This window comes from Anabas testudineus, chromosome 5 (assembly GCF_900324465.2).
Source record: "Anabas testudineus chromosome 5, fAnaTes1.2, whole genome shotgun sequence".
NCBI classification, from domain to species: domain Eukaryota; kingdom Metazoa; phylum Chordata; class Actinopteri; order Anabantiformes; family Anabantidae; genus Anabas; species Anabas testudineus.
In genome coordinates this window covers 12959920-12977131 of record NC_046614.1, presented here as the reverse complement: position 1 = coordinate 12977131, position 17212 = coordinate 12959920, and the positions used below count along the sequence as shown (strand labels likewise).

The window sequence follows — 17212 nt, the reverse complement described above, 5'->3', positions numbered from 1 at the left end:
ATTTCCTGTCAGGATCACTTTGGTAAGTTATAATTAACTTACCAATATTAATCATTAATCTTAATGTCGATAAATAAGCTCTATATAGTAGAGATTATTAATAATGTTTAATTTGAACTAGGTTTACTGCTGCAGCCCAAACAAGGGGCGTGTTCTACAGCCTTCTCCTGACATCTGCGCCTGCGCACTATAGTGACCGCGCAGTTCCTTTTGCCCCAGACGTTTGAAAGCTGGTGCGGAGACACGACTGTGAACTGTGGAGTGCCTCTCCTTCTCACCCTGACTGAAATTTACTGAACGGTAAGATGCCTCGCTACGTAAACAGTTATCATCTTATGCATTTAGGCATCCAAACTTGTGAATTGGAGCGTAGTCAAATACCTTGCGAGGAATGTGGACTGTTCGGAAACTAACGCTAGCTAACTTTATGGTTAGCTCAAAACACATTAGCAAGCTAACGTTTCTGCTAACATTAGCAGACTGAAAATGAAGGGACCGGCTGTTGGATGAGTCTATCCACTGGAACTGGTTTCCACGCCGCTTTAGATGATATTGTGTCATTATGTTGTTAGTGTGAAACAACTGACCAGTAGAAACATTCTTGTTAATATACTTTAACGTTGTATACGAAAGAGTTCATGCTATATCCTGACTACCATGTGCTTATTTGAACTTCCAGAAGACTAGACAACCTAGCTTGTTAGCTTAGACGCAAGAGTGCACAGACCGATCTGGAGTTAGCGGTTGCAACTAAGCTAATGCCAGATTCGGACAGTATATATAGGTTAGCTGCTAATAAGCTAACATCATCGGCTGACTGAGTGATTGAATGAATGAGTGAATCTAGCAGAGGAAATGTAGACTTGTTGTCAAGAATAGCGCTTACTTGCTACATAGAGTAGTGAAAATCTAAGTTGGTTATTTAATTGAACTTAAACCACGTTAGAATTGTATGTAAACAGTATGCATATTTTAATATCTCATCGTTGGAATTAAATCTCAGCAATTGAATAAATGTATATGTGATAAGCCAGTAAGCATCTCCCGTTCACTTTCAGGTGTCGTGGTCCTTAGTTTCGAGTATGGAGCTGAATGATGCTAACCTACAAACCCTCACAGAGTTTCTTAGGAAAACACTGGACCCTGACCCGGCTGTCAGACGTCCAGGTAATACAGCCTAAAAACTCATAAATTACTTGTTGTACATGTTAGTGCAACATCTGTAGTATATTGTTTTCACCACCTATTATTTCCTCTTAGCTGAAAAGTTTCTTGAATCTGTGGAGGGAAACCAGAACTACCCCTTGTTACTACTCACTTTGCTGGAGAAGTCCCAGGACAACGTGATCCGTGTCTGTGCTGCTGTTACATTCAAGAACTACATCAAAAGAAACTGGCGCATTGTGAGTCTCACTAGCATCACACTTTCATTTTATTGAACTAGCCTAAACTGTATCTAGATAATGTCAAGGATTATATAGAAACAGACTACAGTTGATAGATTTGACATCATTTTGAACATTTTGTTATTGATTGAAATACTATTGCTATTTAAGCCCCATTTCAATCAGATCATGTGCATTTTCTAAATGTTGATTCCTTGCAGTGATATTTTTTAAGCCTGTGGTTGTGGTGACAGAATTGTTCCATCATACATGCATGTGGAAGTTGAGTCATGGCAACTGGACCTCCTTCTTGTTTAGGTGAAACATTTCACTACTTCAGTCTGAAGAAGCTACTTGAATGAAGAAGCTACTTGGATGAGTAGTGTAACATTTTAACAACACAAAGGAAGTCCAGTTGCCATGGCTCAACATCCAGATAACTTTACCTGGATGACTGAGAATCTTCGCCAACATCATACATGCAGTTTTTCCCACTTGCTGAACGGGACAAACTGAATATAAAGTATAAAACAGTGTGTACAGAACCATTGTTGACCAGTGCACTAAATTTATTATTCTATATTTGTGATTTGTTTTCCTAAAGGTTGAAGATGAACCAAACAAAATCTCAGATGCAGACAGAACAGCAATCAAAGCAAACATCGTAAATTTGATGCTCAGCAGCCCCGAACAGATTCAAAAACAGGTATATCCTCACAGGTCATATTTTCTCAAGGGATTTGCTCTATCCTAGTTTGATTAGTGTGGATGCTGAACCCAGTCCCTGTTCATCCTATGCATCTCTACAGTTGAGTGATGCCATCAGCATCATAGGGAGGGAGGACTTCCCTCAAAAATGGCCTGACCTGCTAACCGAGATGGTCACGCGCTTTAGAAGCGGAGACTTCCACATCATCAACGGAGTCCTGCGTACGGCACATTCCCTCTTTAAGAGGTAGCACTCACTACTTATTGGTGAAGATGTTTATGATTAAGCTTTTATAAAAATGTTAAATTCTTTTCTGTGCCCTCCCCCCCCTTTTTTTTTCTTCTTTTCAAGGTACCGACATGAGTTCAAATCAAATGAGCTTTGGTCAGAGATAAAACTAGTACTGGACACATTTGCCCTACCTTTGACAGAGCTGTTCAAGGTTTGTAATGACTTTAAATTCAGTTACCACACATAAACCAGCTGTTACAACTGTTTGTTTTGTCTAATCAATGCTTATAACAGTTGTACACAGTACAACTGTGTCCTACTAAATACACAGTATTTGTAGTTCAATTTCTCTCTTCTTTGCTGTAGGCTACTATTGAGTTGTGTCAGACTCATGCCACAGATGTGAATGCCTTGAAGGTCCTCTTCTCTTCACTCACGCTCATCTCTAAACTGTTCTACAGCCTTAACTTTCAGGTCTGTTTAATTTGCTTTGTACTTAATGGCTTTGCTGTATTGAGCAGTAGCAGTGTGTGTTTTACTCTTATCAACCTAATTGATTATTAAAACAGCTGCTTATCTTTTTTTTTAATTAATTGTAAAAACTTTATTTCTTATTTAACTTTTGAATTTCTTAGCATATTTTATTTTCTATTAAACGATTGCAGTAGTAGTAATTTTAATAAATTGTGATTAAATATAACTATAGCAAGGCAATCATACAGTTGTATTCTCAGATTATTGTGTTGAATTTCCTCCATGTAAATATCAGGGTGTTACTTAAGTACAGAAACAGATGTAACTTCATTTATTGATTGTAATTCTTATACACTTTAATCCTAGGTGTGAAAGATTTGCATCTAACTTTTATACTGTACTCTTCTTCCACAGGACCTCCCAGAGTTTTTTGAGGACAACATGGAAACCTGGATGACCAATTTCCACGGCCTACTGACTTTGGATAATAAACTTCTACAAACAGATGTGAGTTGTTTTTTTTTTCTTTACACTTGGTATGTTTTTAACAATTTTTTGTTTTTAACCATTTGTTTGTGCGCATGTTATTACAACTCCATAGGATGAGGAGGAAGCAGGTCTCCTGGAACTGCTGAAGTCTCAGATCTGTGATAATGCTGCTTTATACGCTCAAAAGTATGATGAAGAATTTCAGCCCTATCTTCCCCGCTTTGTCACTGCTATCTGGAACCTTTTAGTTTCTACTGGCCAGGAAGTCAAATATGACCTGGTGAGAGCCCTGATACTTCTATGTGTGTTTAAGTGTCTTTGAAATTCACATTCCTCTTACAAACAGTATACCTTGTTTTTGTTGCAGCTTGTGAGCAATGCTATCCAGTTCTTGGCTTCAGTCTGTGAAAGGCCACACTATAAGCATCTGTTTGAAGACCAGAATACACTCACTAGCATTTGTGAGAAGGTCATTGTGCCAAACATGGAGTTCAGAAGTAAGTGAATGCTTTGTACTCTGAGTCATCTTATTGCATGTTATTGGCAGCAGGCTGATTTAGGGTTATGCTAACTTGGACACAAACATGCTTTTCTGTAATCGGTGATACTGACCAGATGGCCTTTAATGTCCAATTAGGTGCAGATGAGGAGGCCTTTGAAGACAACTCTGAGGAATACATCCGGAGGGATCTTGAGGGATCTGGTAAAGATTTTAGATTCTTGTTCATCTCCACTTCTAATGCACGAATTAACAAAAACATACATTTCTTGCATTACGAGTTGGATTGTTTTGGTTGTTAGCTAGGCTAGATTCCTCTCTTATCATGCAAGATACAGTTGCAAGAAAAAGTATGTGAACCCTTTGGGATTACGTGGAGTTTTGCATGAATTGGTCAAGTTACAACAATAGAAAAACACAGTCTGCTTAAAATAATACTACACAAACATTATATGTTTTTATTGAACATAACATGTAAACAAGCCTAATGACTTCTCCAAGAGCCAATTGGAGCCAGGAGTGAGCCAACCTTGAGTCCAATCGGTGTTATGATTTTGGATGTGTTGCTGAAAGATGTCCTGTCCTTTAAAAACACACACCAGTTTTGGGTTTACTGGTTTCAAGAAGCACTGCTTGATGTGAACCATGACTTGCAGAAAAAAACTCTCACAAGACTTACGATCAAGAATTTTTGTCTTGCATGAAGCTGAAAACGGGTTACAAAAGTATCTCCAAAAGACTTGATGTTCATGTATCCATGGTAAGTTAGGCTGTCTACAAATGGAGAAAGTTCAGCACTGTTGCTACACTCCCTAGGCGTGGTCGTCCAGTAAAGATGACTGCAGGAGCACAGCACAGAATGCTGAATGAGGTAAAGAAGAATCCTTGAGTGTCAGCTAAAGACTTACAGAAATCTCTGGAACATCCTAACATTTTTGTTGACACGTCTACAATAAGGAAAACATTAAACAAGAATGGAGTACATGGGAGGACACCATGGAGGAAGCCATTGCTGTCTAAAAAAAATATTGCAGCACGTTTGAAGTTTGCAAAAGAGCACCTGGATGTTCCACAGCACTAGTGGCAAAATATTCTGTGGGCAGATGAAACCAAAATTGAGTTGTTTGGAAAAAACACACAACACTATGTGTGAAGAAGAAAAAGTACACCAACATCAAAACCTCATCTCCACTATAAAACATGGCAGCGGGAGCATCATGGTTTGGGGCTGCTTTGCTGCCTCAGGGCCTGGAGAGATTGTTGTCATTGATGGAAAAATTAATTCCAGAGTTTATCAAGACATTTTGCAGCAAAACGTAAGACCATCTGTCCGCCAACTGAAGCTCCACAGAGGATGGGTGATGCAACAGGACAATGACCCAAAGCATACAAGTAATTCAACAAAAGAATGGCTTCAACAGAACAAAATACGCCTTCTGGAGTGGCCCAGTCAGAGTCCTGACCTCAACCAGATTGAAATGCTGTGGCATGACCTTAAGAGAACCATTCACACCAGACATCCCAAGAATATTGCTACACTGAAACAGTTTTGTGAAGACGAGTGGTCCTAAATTACTCCAGATTGCTGTGCAGGTCTGATCTGCAACTTCTAGAAACATTTGGTTGAGGTTATTGCTGCCGAAGAAGGGTCAACCAGTTATTAAGTCCAAAGGGTTCACAGACTTTTTCTTGCAACTGTAGATGAAAACCCTGTAGGCTTAATTATTCTCTGAGTCATTTGATTGGACTAGTCAGAATATACTAGCTGCCAGGTGTTAACCCTTTTTTCATCATTTTTTCCTCAGACATCGACACTCGGCGTAGGGCAGCATGTGACTTGGTCAGAGGCCTTTGTAAATTTTTTGAGGGCCCCGTCACAGCAATCTTTTCTGGCTATGTGAGTTCAATGCTGGCAGAATACGCAAAGAACCCTGGAGAGAACTGGAAACACAAAGACGCTGCCATCTATTTGGTCACATCACTAGCGTCTAAAGCCCAGACACAGAAGGTGTGGTTGATTGTAACTGGTGATTCTGTGCATGTATACAAGCTGTTTGATATATATTGTTGGTGTAATTAGCTCAGCACGTAAATCTTGTCTTTTTGTCCCTCTCTAGCATGGAATAACACAAGCTAATGAGTTGGTGAATCTGACTGAGTTCTTTGTGAACCACATTCTTCCGGACTTAAAATCAGCCAATGGTAGGAGTGTATTTAAGGCCTCAATATGCTGTAGAGGTGCACATTTTTTTCTTGTCCTATAACATGTGGACTGTTAGGTTTGATTCATAAGTGGATTATTGCTTTAAGTCATTGTTTTTAAATGTAAAGTGCTATCATTCTGCAGCTTTAACAGGATCTACAGTATTAGTGCATACACATTAACACTGAACTTGAATCATTGCAGTTAATGAGTTCCCAGTGCTGAAGGCAGATGCCATCAAATATGTTATGATCTTCAGAAGCCAGGTATGAACTTTTGCTTTATTCACAATGTTTTCAATTTTAAACAGCAATCATGAGCAAATCAGAGGATGTCTTCTTCTTTGTCCCTTTCCTTTAGCTTCCTAAGGAGCAGCTGCTACAGGCAGTTCCACTACTGATATCTCATCTACAGGCAGAGAGCACAGTGGAGCACACCTACGCTGCCCATGCTTTGGAGAGGCTCTTCACAATGAGAGGCCCCAACAACACCACACTGTAAGTATCAAGTAATACAGGGACACAAGTTTATATCATAACTGTTGTATCTTTTTAATTAACCAGAACACCAGTTGAACTCAAGCATTACTTCTGTCAAAACATATAAAACAGTAATTACAGTGGGTTGATATTGGCACCATTGCCGTAATTACATCTTTTTCCATTAATGTCTAATTGTTTTCACCTGTAACATTGCAACAACAGCATTGTGATTTGTTTTACAAAAACTTTTAGACAGCTTAGATGAAACAATGCCATACAAAAGGTCTGCTCAAACATAAGCATCCACCTATATATGTATGTATGTATAACCTGTAGCCAATCATCCTCTTTCTCAGTATCACGCCTGTAGAGATGGCACCTTTTACTGAACAGCTGCTCAACAATTTGTTCAAGGCACTAGATCTTCCTGGTTCTGCAGAGAATGAATACATTATGAAAGGTAAACCATTCATTTATGTGTTCTCTATGAACAGTCCTCAGTGTTAATTCTCAAATAACTCGGTTATTTTACTCAGCTTCATCTTGTCTTGGTTTTCTATTTTCTTCCATTTTCATTTTTAAAGCCATCATGCGCAGCTTCTCCCTGCTGCAGGAAGCCATTGTTCCCTACATCCCCACTTTGATTGGTCAGCTCACTCATAAGCTCCTCTTAGTCAGCAAGGTAACACACACCTTGTAATCATTAATGGATACGTGTGTATGTAGAAAGATGCCTGTTTAGGAGATGCACATTTCAGCTTTACTGAAATCTGCTGCTCATTTTCAGAATCCCAGCAAACCTCACTTTAACCACTACCTGTTCGAGTCCTTGTGCTTGTCGGTGCGGATCACCTGCAAGTCCAACCCCACTACTGTCGGCAGCTTTGAGGAAGCCCTCTTTCCTGTCTTCACGGAGATCCTCCAGAACGATGTCCAGGGTCATTTAACTATAAAGCTTATTAATCTTCATGCTTATGATAAACGCAGCTGGTGGCTGATCAGAAGTAGCTCAACTCATCATCTTCTTTTTGTCTGTTACAGAGTTTCTTCCATACGTGTTTCAGGTGATGTCTCTCCTGCTAGAGATCCACTCCAACTCTATTCCGTCTTCCTACATGGCTTTATTTCCTCACCTGCTGCAGCCGGTGCTTTGGGAGCGAACAGGAAACATCCCCCCTCTGGTGCGCCTGCTTCAGGCTTACCTGGAGAAGGGAGGGGCCACTATTGCTGGCTCTGCTGCAGATAAAATAGTAAGTGATGGCCGTGATCTGCTGGTCTGCATTTCAACACTATAATTTACACTGTGATTTTTTTTTTTTTTTTTTTTGCTGTTTTTAGTTTTTTTATGAATAGAGACATCTCCACTGTTTATTAAACTACATTCACACTGATTTCCCATCTTTTACTCCTTAGCCGGGTTTGCTTGGAGTTTTCCAGAAGCTTATTGCGTCTAAGGCCAATGACCACCAAGGTTTTTACCTTCTCAACAGCATCATAGAGCACATGCCGCCGTAAGTAGACTGTAGCTGTTTTCTCAGTAATGAACCTGGTAAAATTGACATGTAATATTAACAGGCTCTGTTTTGCCTTTGTCAGAGAATCAATCACTCAGTACAGGAAACAGATCTTCATTTTGCTCTTCCAGAGGCTCCAAAGCTCCAAAACCACCAAATTCATCAAGAGTTAGTATCATTATCTCACAGTTTAGCCCTATTAACACGTACCCTTTTAACATGTGTATAGTCAGTTTTAATATTAACTATGAGTTTATTAACGGTAAAGATTTCATTGATTTTCCTCTCAGGTTTCTTGGTGTTCATCAACTTGTATTGTGTCAAATACGGGGCTATTGCACTTCAGGAGATTTTTGACAGCATCCAGCCAAAGTAAGTGTATTTTCAAAGTAAACTACAATACGCTGACAGGAATTACACACGTCTGACTGCAGGTCTTCACTGCAACAAGTAGTTAATAGGAACATAGGATCTATTAATCTTGAAGCAGAAACGATTTATAAGTTTACTGTCTTTGTGAAGATTATTAGGGGATGTGGAAAACTCAGATTCTCAGTGGTGAACACACAAAGTTATAATTCAAATCGGTGAGGGAGATAGTTTTGAGACTGTATTTAAAATTCTGTTTACTGGAAGGTGGTGTGTGTGTATATATGCATACTTATTGTGAGTAATTGCCTAATTGTTTTTAAATATGCAGATAATGAGAGGTAAAATACATTTGTCTTGTATTGCAGAATGTTTGGTATGGTGTTGGAGAAAATTGTTATTCCAGAGGTTCAGAAGGTGTCTGGAGCAGTTGAGAAGAAGATCTGTGCTGTTGGTATTACAAAAATCCTTACTGAGTGTCCTGCAATGATGGACACAGAGTACACCAAACTCTGGTAAGAAACTGGATTTAAGGAAACACAGTTGTTCTTTAAGAACAGTTCAGGGTTCTGAAAAAGCAAACCGTCAATGACAAATATTTTTCTTACACGCACATTGTTTTGAGTAAAACTAAAAGACATTCGTTTGGGTTTTAATGCGTCTGTTCAGGACTCCACTACTCCAGGCCCTCATTGGTCTGTTCGAGTTGCCAGAAGATGACAGCATCCCTGATGATGAGCACTTCATTGATATTGAAGACACTCCAGGCTACCAGACGGCCTTCTCACAGCTGGCCTTCGCTGGAAAGAAGGAGCACGACCCAATTGGTGATGCTGTTGGGAATCCCAAGATCTTGCTGGCACAGTCACTCCACAAGCTTTCTACAGCCTGTCCAGGAAGGGTATGTTTAGACACACAGGAACTGTTTAGTTCCTTATGAATAAACAAATGTTCTGTGGCTGTTTTAATAAGTTCACTGTGTACCTGTGTGTGGCACAAAGAGCTGTTAAGAGGAAGCAAATCAGTAATTCTTTCTTCTTTTCTGCACTTTATAAAATTCAGGTTCCTTCGATGTTGAGCACTAGTCTGAATGCAGAAGCCCTCCAGTTCCTGCAGAGCTATTTACAGGCTGCCACTGTGCAGTTGGTTTGAAACTGAGGTGACGGTGTTAACATCATAAGGAGACCACAATACACTGCAGGAGTAGCCCCTGTGGCCGTGGGTCACAGACCAGCTTCAGCTCAACTTGTCTCTACAAGTTTATTTGGTTTGACTTGACAGTTAATGGTGATTTTGCCAGAGAAATGATCATTTTGCCTGAATTTACGGTGTGTTCTCTGACGGATGTGTTTTTTAAGGGTTTTTAAAGACATGACCAAAAGTTGACATAACTGAATAACTGTTTTGTGTTTGGACCCTTGGTGTGCTGTGTGGCAAAGGCTAACACAGATTTGGATATCAAGTTCTGATCAAATTTCCAGTTTATTTCAACAACAGCAGCAGCAAGAGCGGAGGTAAACGTGAACAGTATTGTGGAACACTGAACATCTGAATCATATGGGAGGGATTTCTTTAGCGCTTTTCCTGTATGTTTGAATTCCTGTTTACAGTTGTGGAGACTGTAGTCTGTGGCTCAAACATAATGCTTAATATTTTTCTGTTGCATGTTTCCTGTAGATCTATTCATGTCTAGTCTTTGTTTCTGCACTGTTTGTTAATGTGAATAAAAAGAGGCACTTGTATAAATCGGCTACAATTTAACTTCCTTCGGCTTTTCTATTGTATAATGAGACGTGTTGCTGTCGTTTATTAAGTGCTATTGGTCACAGAGGAAAATTCATGGTTTAAGAATGTACAGTATTAGTCTCTGGTGTCTGTATCGGTCGATTTATTTATTTATTATTTACAAGGTTGTAAAACCGTAATTTAGGAAGGTTTGACATGGCCGTTGCCGTTCCTCATTTCAACATTCTTGATGAAGGGTAGCATGCATTTGTCACCTCCTGTGAAGTTGTATGTTGCCACGTTTGCCTCCCAAGGTAGTAATCTAGAGATGAAAAATTGGTTAAATGTGTCGGCCCCGGTACATCGAAGCAGGTTCTCTCTCATACATAATGTCATTCCACTTACAGGTATAACAGCTGTTTACCGTAGGTGTTGTTTGATATATAACCAGATTAATAACTTACGCTCTTGCTAGAAAGGGGATGTACATAAGGCGAGGGATGCAGATCATTTGTTGTTCAGTTAAAATGGCTTTCATGGACTGCTGCACAGTGTAGAGCGGCTGCAGAGGCGGTATTAGACTCCTGAGTTCCTTTCTGGAAAATGTCAAACAAGAAGTGGAGAATGAAGCATCCAGCTTTTCAGTGTTAGTAGTCATAAAGACGAGAGCATGGATGGTGGTGTCTCACCTAATTTCACAGCCTGCAAACATCCCTGTGTCCACAATGTAAGGGCAGACTAAAGTACTTTTGATGCCATCCAAGTCCTCTGCTCTCAACTCATGCGTCAGTGACTCGTGGAAACCAACAGCTGCAAATTTACTGGCACAGTAATCCTCGAGGAGAAAATGCATCAGTTTATAATTCATTGTTCTAGTATTTATTCAGTTTGTGGTTGAATGGATGAACTATGAAGCGCTTTACCTCCACACATGCAGTACTGAATAGTCCAAGAGCACTGGCAACGGTAACAATGTGACCGTGGTTCTTTGTTTTCATCTGGGGCAGGAAGGCCTTTGTCATCTATTAGGTGAGTTTAGAAAGATGATTTTAGTTTTATTTAATAAACATAGAAGCAGTGTCCTAATTAATAACAACAAATTCTTACCATGACTCTCTTCACAACAACATGAGCACAGGCAAAGATGGATTGTCCACAGGCAGCTCAGAGCCACAGCACTGCCCTTTAAAGTCTGTTCATTTTATTAACTGGAACCTACTCTGTAAGCCATGTGTCGATGAGAGGTCTTTTATCAAAATGAACTTTGATAAACTGGCTGTTTGCTTAAAGCGGGGTCCACCAGCAAAGAGTCATTCTTCTTCTGAGATTTGAATATGGGCTCATTTAGAGGAGTTATTTTATTTGATCTTATTTTATTTTAAGTAAGCTCATGTTAACTTTGCTGTGATGTTGCTGGACAGGATTTATATCATTATCATGTCAGACTCGTACATCGGCACACACACAGCAAAAGTTTTTCACAGGTGTTCGTGTGCGTAAAGGCTCCGTGCGCAAAGTCTTACCCAAAACAGCGCATGGCAGTTCACCAGCAGCGTCCTCTCCAGGAGCTCGTCAGGACAGTCCAGCAGCCTCCGGCCGGCGACCACGCCTGCGTTGTTAACCAGGATGGAGACATCCCCGACCTCCGCTCTCACGGTGTCCGCCGCCTCATAGATGTCCCGGCGCTTGGACAAGTCCACCGTGTACGTGTGTACCCGGACTCCCAGCTCCCGCGCCAGCTCTGCCGTCTTCTCGTTTGCAGCCTCGTTGCAGTCCCAAAGCACCAAACTCGCTCCTTCTTTGGCAAACTCCAGGGCGAACAGGCGACCCAGTGCCCCGCCGGCCCCGGTTATCAGACATATCTCCCCGTCAATGCACTTGAGTCTCGGCTGGATGAAAGTCTGGACGACGGCGTTCAGGATGGAGTAGGTGAGATCGACCAGCATCAGCAACAGGTCCATTAGAAAAATCATGATGCTCGACTCCAGAAGTGGTGGTTTGTCGTGTCTGCACGATGCTGGGCTGGAAGGCGGCTTTATGTGGACTTCATGTGCCGGATCAGGGACGGTGGCGTCCAATAAAAAGGCTTTTTGCGTGATGACAGAGTAACCCTTTCACATTCATAACTCATTAGTGACGAGTGACCGAGTCTAACCGAGGCAGGGATTAAGATAATACTCTGAACACAACACTGTGTGTTACATCATCAAGCTGAGAGACACAGAGACCCTTCAGAAAGTATTAAGACTGTCCCCCCCCTCTGACTGCACACTTTACTGTTTGCTAGATTTAGTTGAAATTTGATATATTTTGTCCCATAAATCTACACATAACCCACACACATCAGTCTGCACTGGGTCATCCAGAATGATAAAGTAAAAAACTTGTTTACTCTTTGTCATTATGGATTATTTATTGTAGATTGATCCATTTAAAATGATATTTCCTGAGCATACCATATAAAAACATGCAACACACAGTATTTCCAGATAATAGATGAACCGGATTCTCTGCAAATTCACCACGTTTTGCAGCAGCCATATGTTGAAGTGTAAAAAACTATGAAACTATAAAGCTATGTCTGATTTATGTAAGTCCCAGCTGACCACAGTTTTACACAAGTATGTATATTTTCAGTTTTTTTAATCCGTCACTGGTCACCTCTTACGTCGACATTCTTTTCATCTGTTAGAGTGAGTTATTCCTGATCCATAATGTGAGGGAGATTAATGAGGAAAATGTTAAGGAGATAACCTTCTTAGCATGGGCCCACAGCTCTCTAACATGCAGCAATCTTCTTCTTTTACTTTATTTTACTTTACTGGACTTTAATTTGACATGGGGACATAGCACATTAATAAACATCACTGTAAATGTGTCAGAGTCATCTTCTGTCCCTGCACAGATCTTACAGTGTCACACCTAAAAACTGCATGAAAGAAGTATAAAATACCATCAAACAATAGAACACTGACACTAAAGTACCTATTAATTATTAACTATATAAAATATTTAATAACTATTATTAGGGTCAGTCAAAGAGAGTGAATCAGTGACGGGAGGGTCACACAGATAAGAAATAATAGTTTAAAATGGTTGAATTTTAAATCTTATTATACCATTTTAAAACATTTTACTGTACATATGATCCAGGGCTTTAGAGAGTTGTTTGCTGCAGAAGGATTATCTCTGGTGGATTGTTTGTGTCTTGGGAAAAGCCTGAAGTTGTGACTTGCATTGACTGTGTTTCACATGGCAACTAAGATATGAATCAAGAATCATTGTAGGGATTAGTAATAATGAAAGTAACCATTGCTGGTAGCCTTATAGACCTGATCCAAACTACAAACTGAATGTTTTATTTTACTCTTGTATTTTGCTGAGTCCACACAGTGAACCTCATCCACTGTCTGAATCCTTTTTTTATTTAAAGAACATAACACTGGAGGGTGCTGTTGTCTAAATGATGATGCAGTCTCAATCTCTAAACCACAGCCACAGCCATTGCACAATCTCGGCTATTTGCTCCGATGTGTCATTGTCCTGTTGTCAGAAATTCAGTGATTTTATCAGAAACTGTTGGTAAAGTGAGGCTCATGGCACCAACACTGGATTAATGTCTTTTATTAAGCGTCAGTCAGTAAAAGGAGAAAGTTGCTTCAAAACTGCTCACCATCTTCCTACAGCTTCTCAGATGATATTTACAAATTCGGTGTGACAAAGGTTTTAATAGCGCTACATGCGTTGAACAACAGGAAACCACAAAGATAATATCTTACAAAGTCAACTGGTACAAAGTCAGAAACTTTACAAAACAGATATTTTCCCAGACACGGTTAGACGACACACAGACCCACGCGAGCTGAACGGAGGTGATTCATTCCCTGAAGAAGGGGGAAAAGATCTGAAAATTCAATGATGTGTCTGTACTTGGCTTGAACCTGTTTTGTGGCATATTGTTCTCATAACTTGTGCTTTTGGAAATTGTGTTCGAACCAAATGCACCTTTGTGTGTTGACAGTTCAATTTGCATGTTCACTAGGTTTTAATTCAGAAACATAAAGTGCAGTTCAGAGGAAAAGAAACAAAACATAGATAGAAAAAGTAATAAGGACATTGTTAACATTCAGTAACCCCTTCTATAGACTATGGCTTGTTTAGGAGTAAGTCCGCTATAATGAGAGGCTCAATTCCAAAGATGTTTCAGTATTTACTGCATGTCTGACTGTTGTGTGATGAATGTTAATGAATCTTCACTCTTCACTGTGTAACACACGCATTTTTATCCCATCACCATGCAGCGTCAAGAGCTGGGCTACAACAAATGCCACGAACCACTGAATCATTCTCTGTAAGCCTCAATAGACCCCATTTTTTCCAGCCTCTCGTTTTAAAGTTTGTTCTTCAGGACTTTAGGACACTATCTGACCAAAGACGTTGCTGTAACTGAGCCTCTCCTGCTGGCCCGGTCCCTCCCTCTGCATGCCCAGGATGTTATTTATAGAATCACACAAACGAACACATCCTCAAAAGGATCCCTCAAACCAGCTGCCATTTTTTTTTTTTGCACTGTCATTGTGCAAAAGCCTTGAAATGGAAAAGATCATGATGAGCCTAATCTCACTGGTTAATTGACAGAATGTCATGGTGGTCGTCTGTGCCTGAGAAACACTTCACCCTCCGAAAAGGGCAAACGAGGAGCTGAGAGATCTCGCGAACGATGTTTTGAAGGGCAGTCTCGTCTGTGTTAGGAGTTATTTGGGGTGAAGTTGGACACGAGGTCAAACAGCGATCATTAAGGATGCCAGTTGTAATCAGGCTGACAGCTTTGCAGCACTGCTCTGTCTGTCACATACTGCTGGCTCCTACTCCATTCACATTTCACACTCCCTCCCTCTGCAGGAGTAAGTCGCTGAAGTAAACATACACATCGCAGCAACAGCACCTTACTTTCAGACGCACATTTCTGTGCTCGGGGCTCTCCTAATTTGTAAATTGCTGCAAAGGGTTTTTTCTATAGAAGGAAAAAGATACACTAACGGGATGAGGCTCAAAATCTAGTTTTCTATTTACACCTTCTCTTCGATAACTCAGGCTTCAGCAGGTGGAAGCCACATGTGAGGAGGGAACATCTGAGATGAATGAACGAATGCAGGAACATTATGTAAACACTGCTCGGTCTCTAAGAAGTGTTTAAGAACTCAATCTCTGCAAATTAGGCGTCGTGCTCGTAGGAAATGTGAGCCATCCGGTCTCGGCCATCACCATGGAAACAGTCGTCGTTCACTCCATCGAGTGAGTCTGCACCTGTTTGTTTTTATGGATTGGGCCTTTTTCATGTAAAATACACGATGCTTTCAACGGCATATGCACAAGAAACACACCGGAGAGAGGGCTGTGGTGAGCTAGTGTGTGACTCTGACCACATGGTGACGGAGTTCCCCATGTGTTTACTTGTTATATAGTTTGTTTAATTGTTATTTTTCCATTAACAGGCGTTTCTTAAAAGCAAAGGCACAGAAAGATCTAACTTATTATGTCTAATGATTGCAAACAACTATACAGAGTAAATACTTCTAGTTTTTAGGTTTCCCCACTAAAAAGAGATAGTTTGCAGCATGCTCGCACGATATCCTGTAAAGTCAGCAATGTTATAAAACCAACTTGCATGATTAATGTAACAATGCATGAGCATGAGAGCACCAGATCATCAACACCCAGACTGATCGTATGTTCCAAGTCAGGTGCAGACATAAAAGCAAGATGCAGGATATTTGGTTGAACTAAAGTGAGCGACAGTCACACAGCGTACCTCCATGCTGCTGTGTGTCTGCGTGCAGAGCTGTACGTACCTGCAGGGTGGCTTTTTGTTTCTAAGAGCATCTCATGTAAACTCATTAGCATGATGTTTTGGATATGTGAAAATGAACCACTTGCCCAGATCCACAGCGTGTGAATGATCGAATTAGCTTCCAAAATAGGATGTAAAATAAAGTGCTGTGTTCCCGCTCCATTTTCCAGCCAGTCCTCACATCTGTGCACTGTCCAGCTTATCTGTTTGTACCGAATGAGCAAGTATGGCTCCCTGAAATATGTCCGAGTCTGCTGTGTAGAAAAGGAATGATTACTTTTCTAACATTTTGAGATAAAACAGTAAAACCTACATAATCTCTATGTGTTTCCAGAAAGAACAGTTCTTTGGTTCTTCACATTGCACAAAGGATACATGGACCGACATTTACAATGAGACATTATAGCAAACAATATGTATCTATTATAGTATATTGTCTAATAATAAATGCAACTCCATCAAAATAATGCAGTACATACCGTGTACTAAAATGCAAAACTATCAGATTAGCACAATATATTTTGTCCATTCTTTTAGAAAATATCTTAAAAATATAAATTATTTGGATTCTTGTACAATAAATGTGTGTTTTTGTCATTTTCTAGTAGTTATACATGAAGAGTCACACTCCAACAAAACTGGAAGGTCAACATTTAAATTTCAGTGCTGTTATTCCAGCGATAGTGGTGCTCAGAAGTGAATTTTATCAGCTACAAGAAGAAGAACAACGGCTCTGAAACACCTTTAGGAAAGTTTTGAAATAACACTAGACTTTAACATTTTTTCCAGATTCACAAAGGAACTCTGATTATATCAATCTGAGGGACACACACAGACATTTAGAGACAAACAAATTGAGCAAACAAACAAAAATAATCTGTTTTTTTTTCTCCGCTCATAGTAAAAATAATTATCGTGTTAAGGTGCTCTCTCTTGCCAGCAGCAGGGCACAATGGGAACAAAAAGGAAATCAGTGGATGCAGCCTCACAGTGTCTCTCTGAGTGAAACGTATTCTGTGCATGACATGAACCACAGACTAAAACATGTACTTCTTCATGATGTCACACTTATGACAAGAGACCAAGACCATTACATAGGAATAAATGTACTGAAAGATAATTATTGCACACACTGGTATGTGCTGCCCGTGTGCCTCTGTCTTTCTTTCTCACTCATACAAACTTAAACATGGGAGACAACATGAACTAAGGCCAGTTTTTGAGGAAGAAAGTTAAAGGAAGCAAACTGTTTGTAATGCCATAATTATACACTGTATAATT

The 17212-nt window shown here is 40.1% G+C and overlaps 2 protein-coding genes across 2 annotated transcripts; one reads left to right on the top strand and one right to left on the bottom strand.

Annotated features, from left to right (window-relative positions):
* The first annotated feature begins 199 nt into the window (after positions 1-199).
* Positions 200-10111, top strand: cse1l (CSE1 chromosome segregation 1-like (yeast)). Its single transcript, XM_026349513.1, has 25 exons — positions 200-300; positions 1059-1167; positions 1261-1403; positions 1990-2091; positions 2195-2340; positions 2446-2536; positions 2692-2799; positions 3214-3306; positions 3401-3568; positions 3656-3785; positions 3926-3991; positions 5593-5795; positions 5905-5989; positions 6195-6256; positions 6351-6487; positions 6829-6932; positions 7057-7154; positions 7260-7410; positions 7514-7722; positions 7886-7983; positions 8069-8154; positions 8277-8358; positions 8724-8870; positions 9025-9256; positions 9418-10111. Exons 2-25 carry the CDS (start codon positions 1083-1085, stop codon positions 9505-9507), a joined length of 2916 nt encoding a protein of 971 aa, XP_026205298.1. The 5' UTR covers positions 200-300; positions 1059-1082; the 3' UTR covers positions 9508-10111.
* Positions 10112-10281: 170 nt separating this feature from the next.
* On the bottom strand, positions 10282-12053 carry LOC113153405 (retinol dehydrogenase 10-B-like). Its single transcript, XM_026347018.1, has 5 exons — positions 11604-12053; positions 11004-11102; positions 10770-10915; positions 10545-10676; positions 10282-10402 (listed from the first exon to the last, which is right to left on the bottom strand). The coding sequence occupies exons 1-5, from the start codon at positions 12051-12053 to the stop codon at positions 10282-10284; spliced, it is 948 nt and encodes a 315-aa protein (XP_026202803.1).
* Between the last annotated feature and the right edge of the window lie 5159 nt (positions 12054-17212).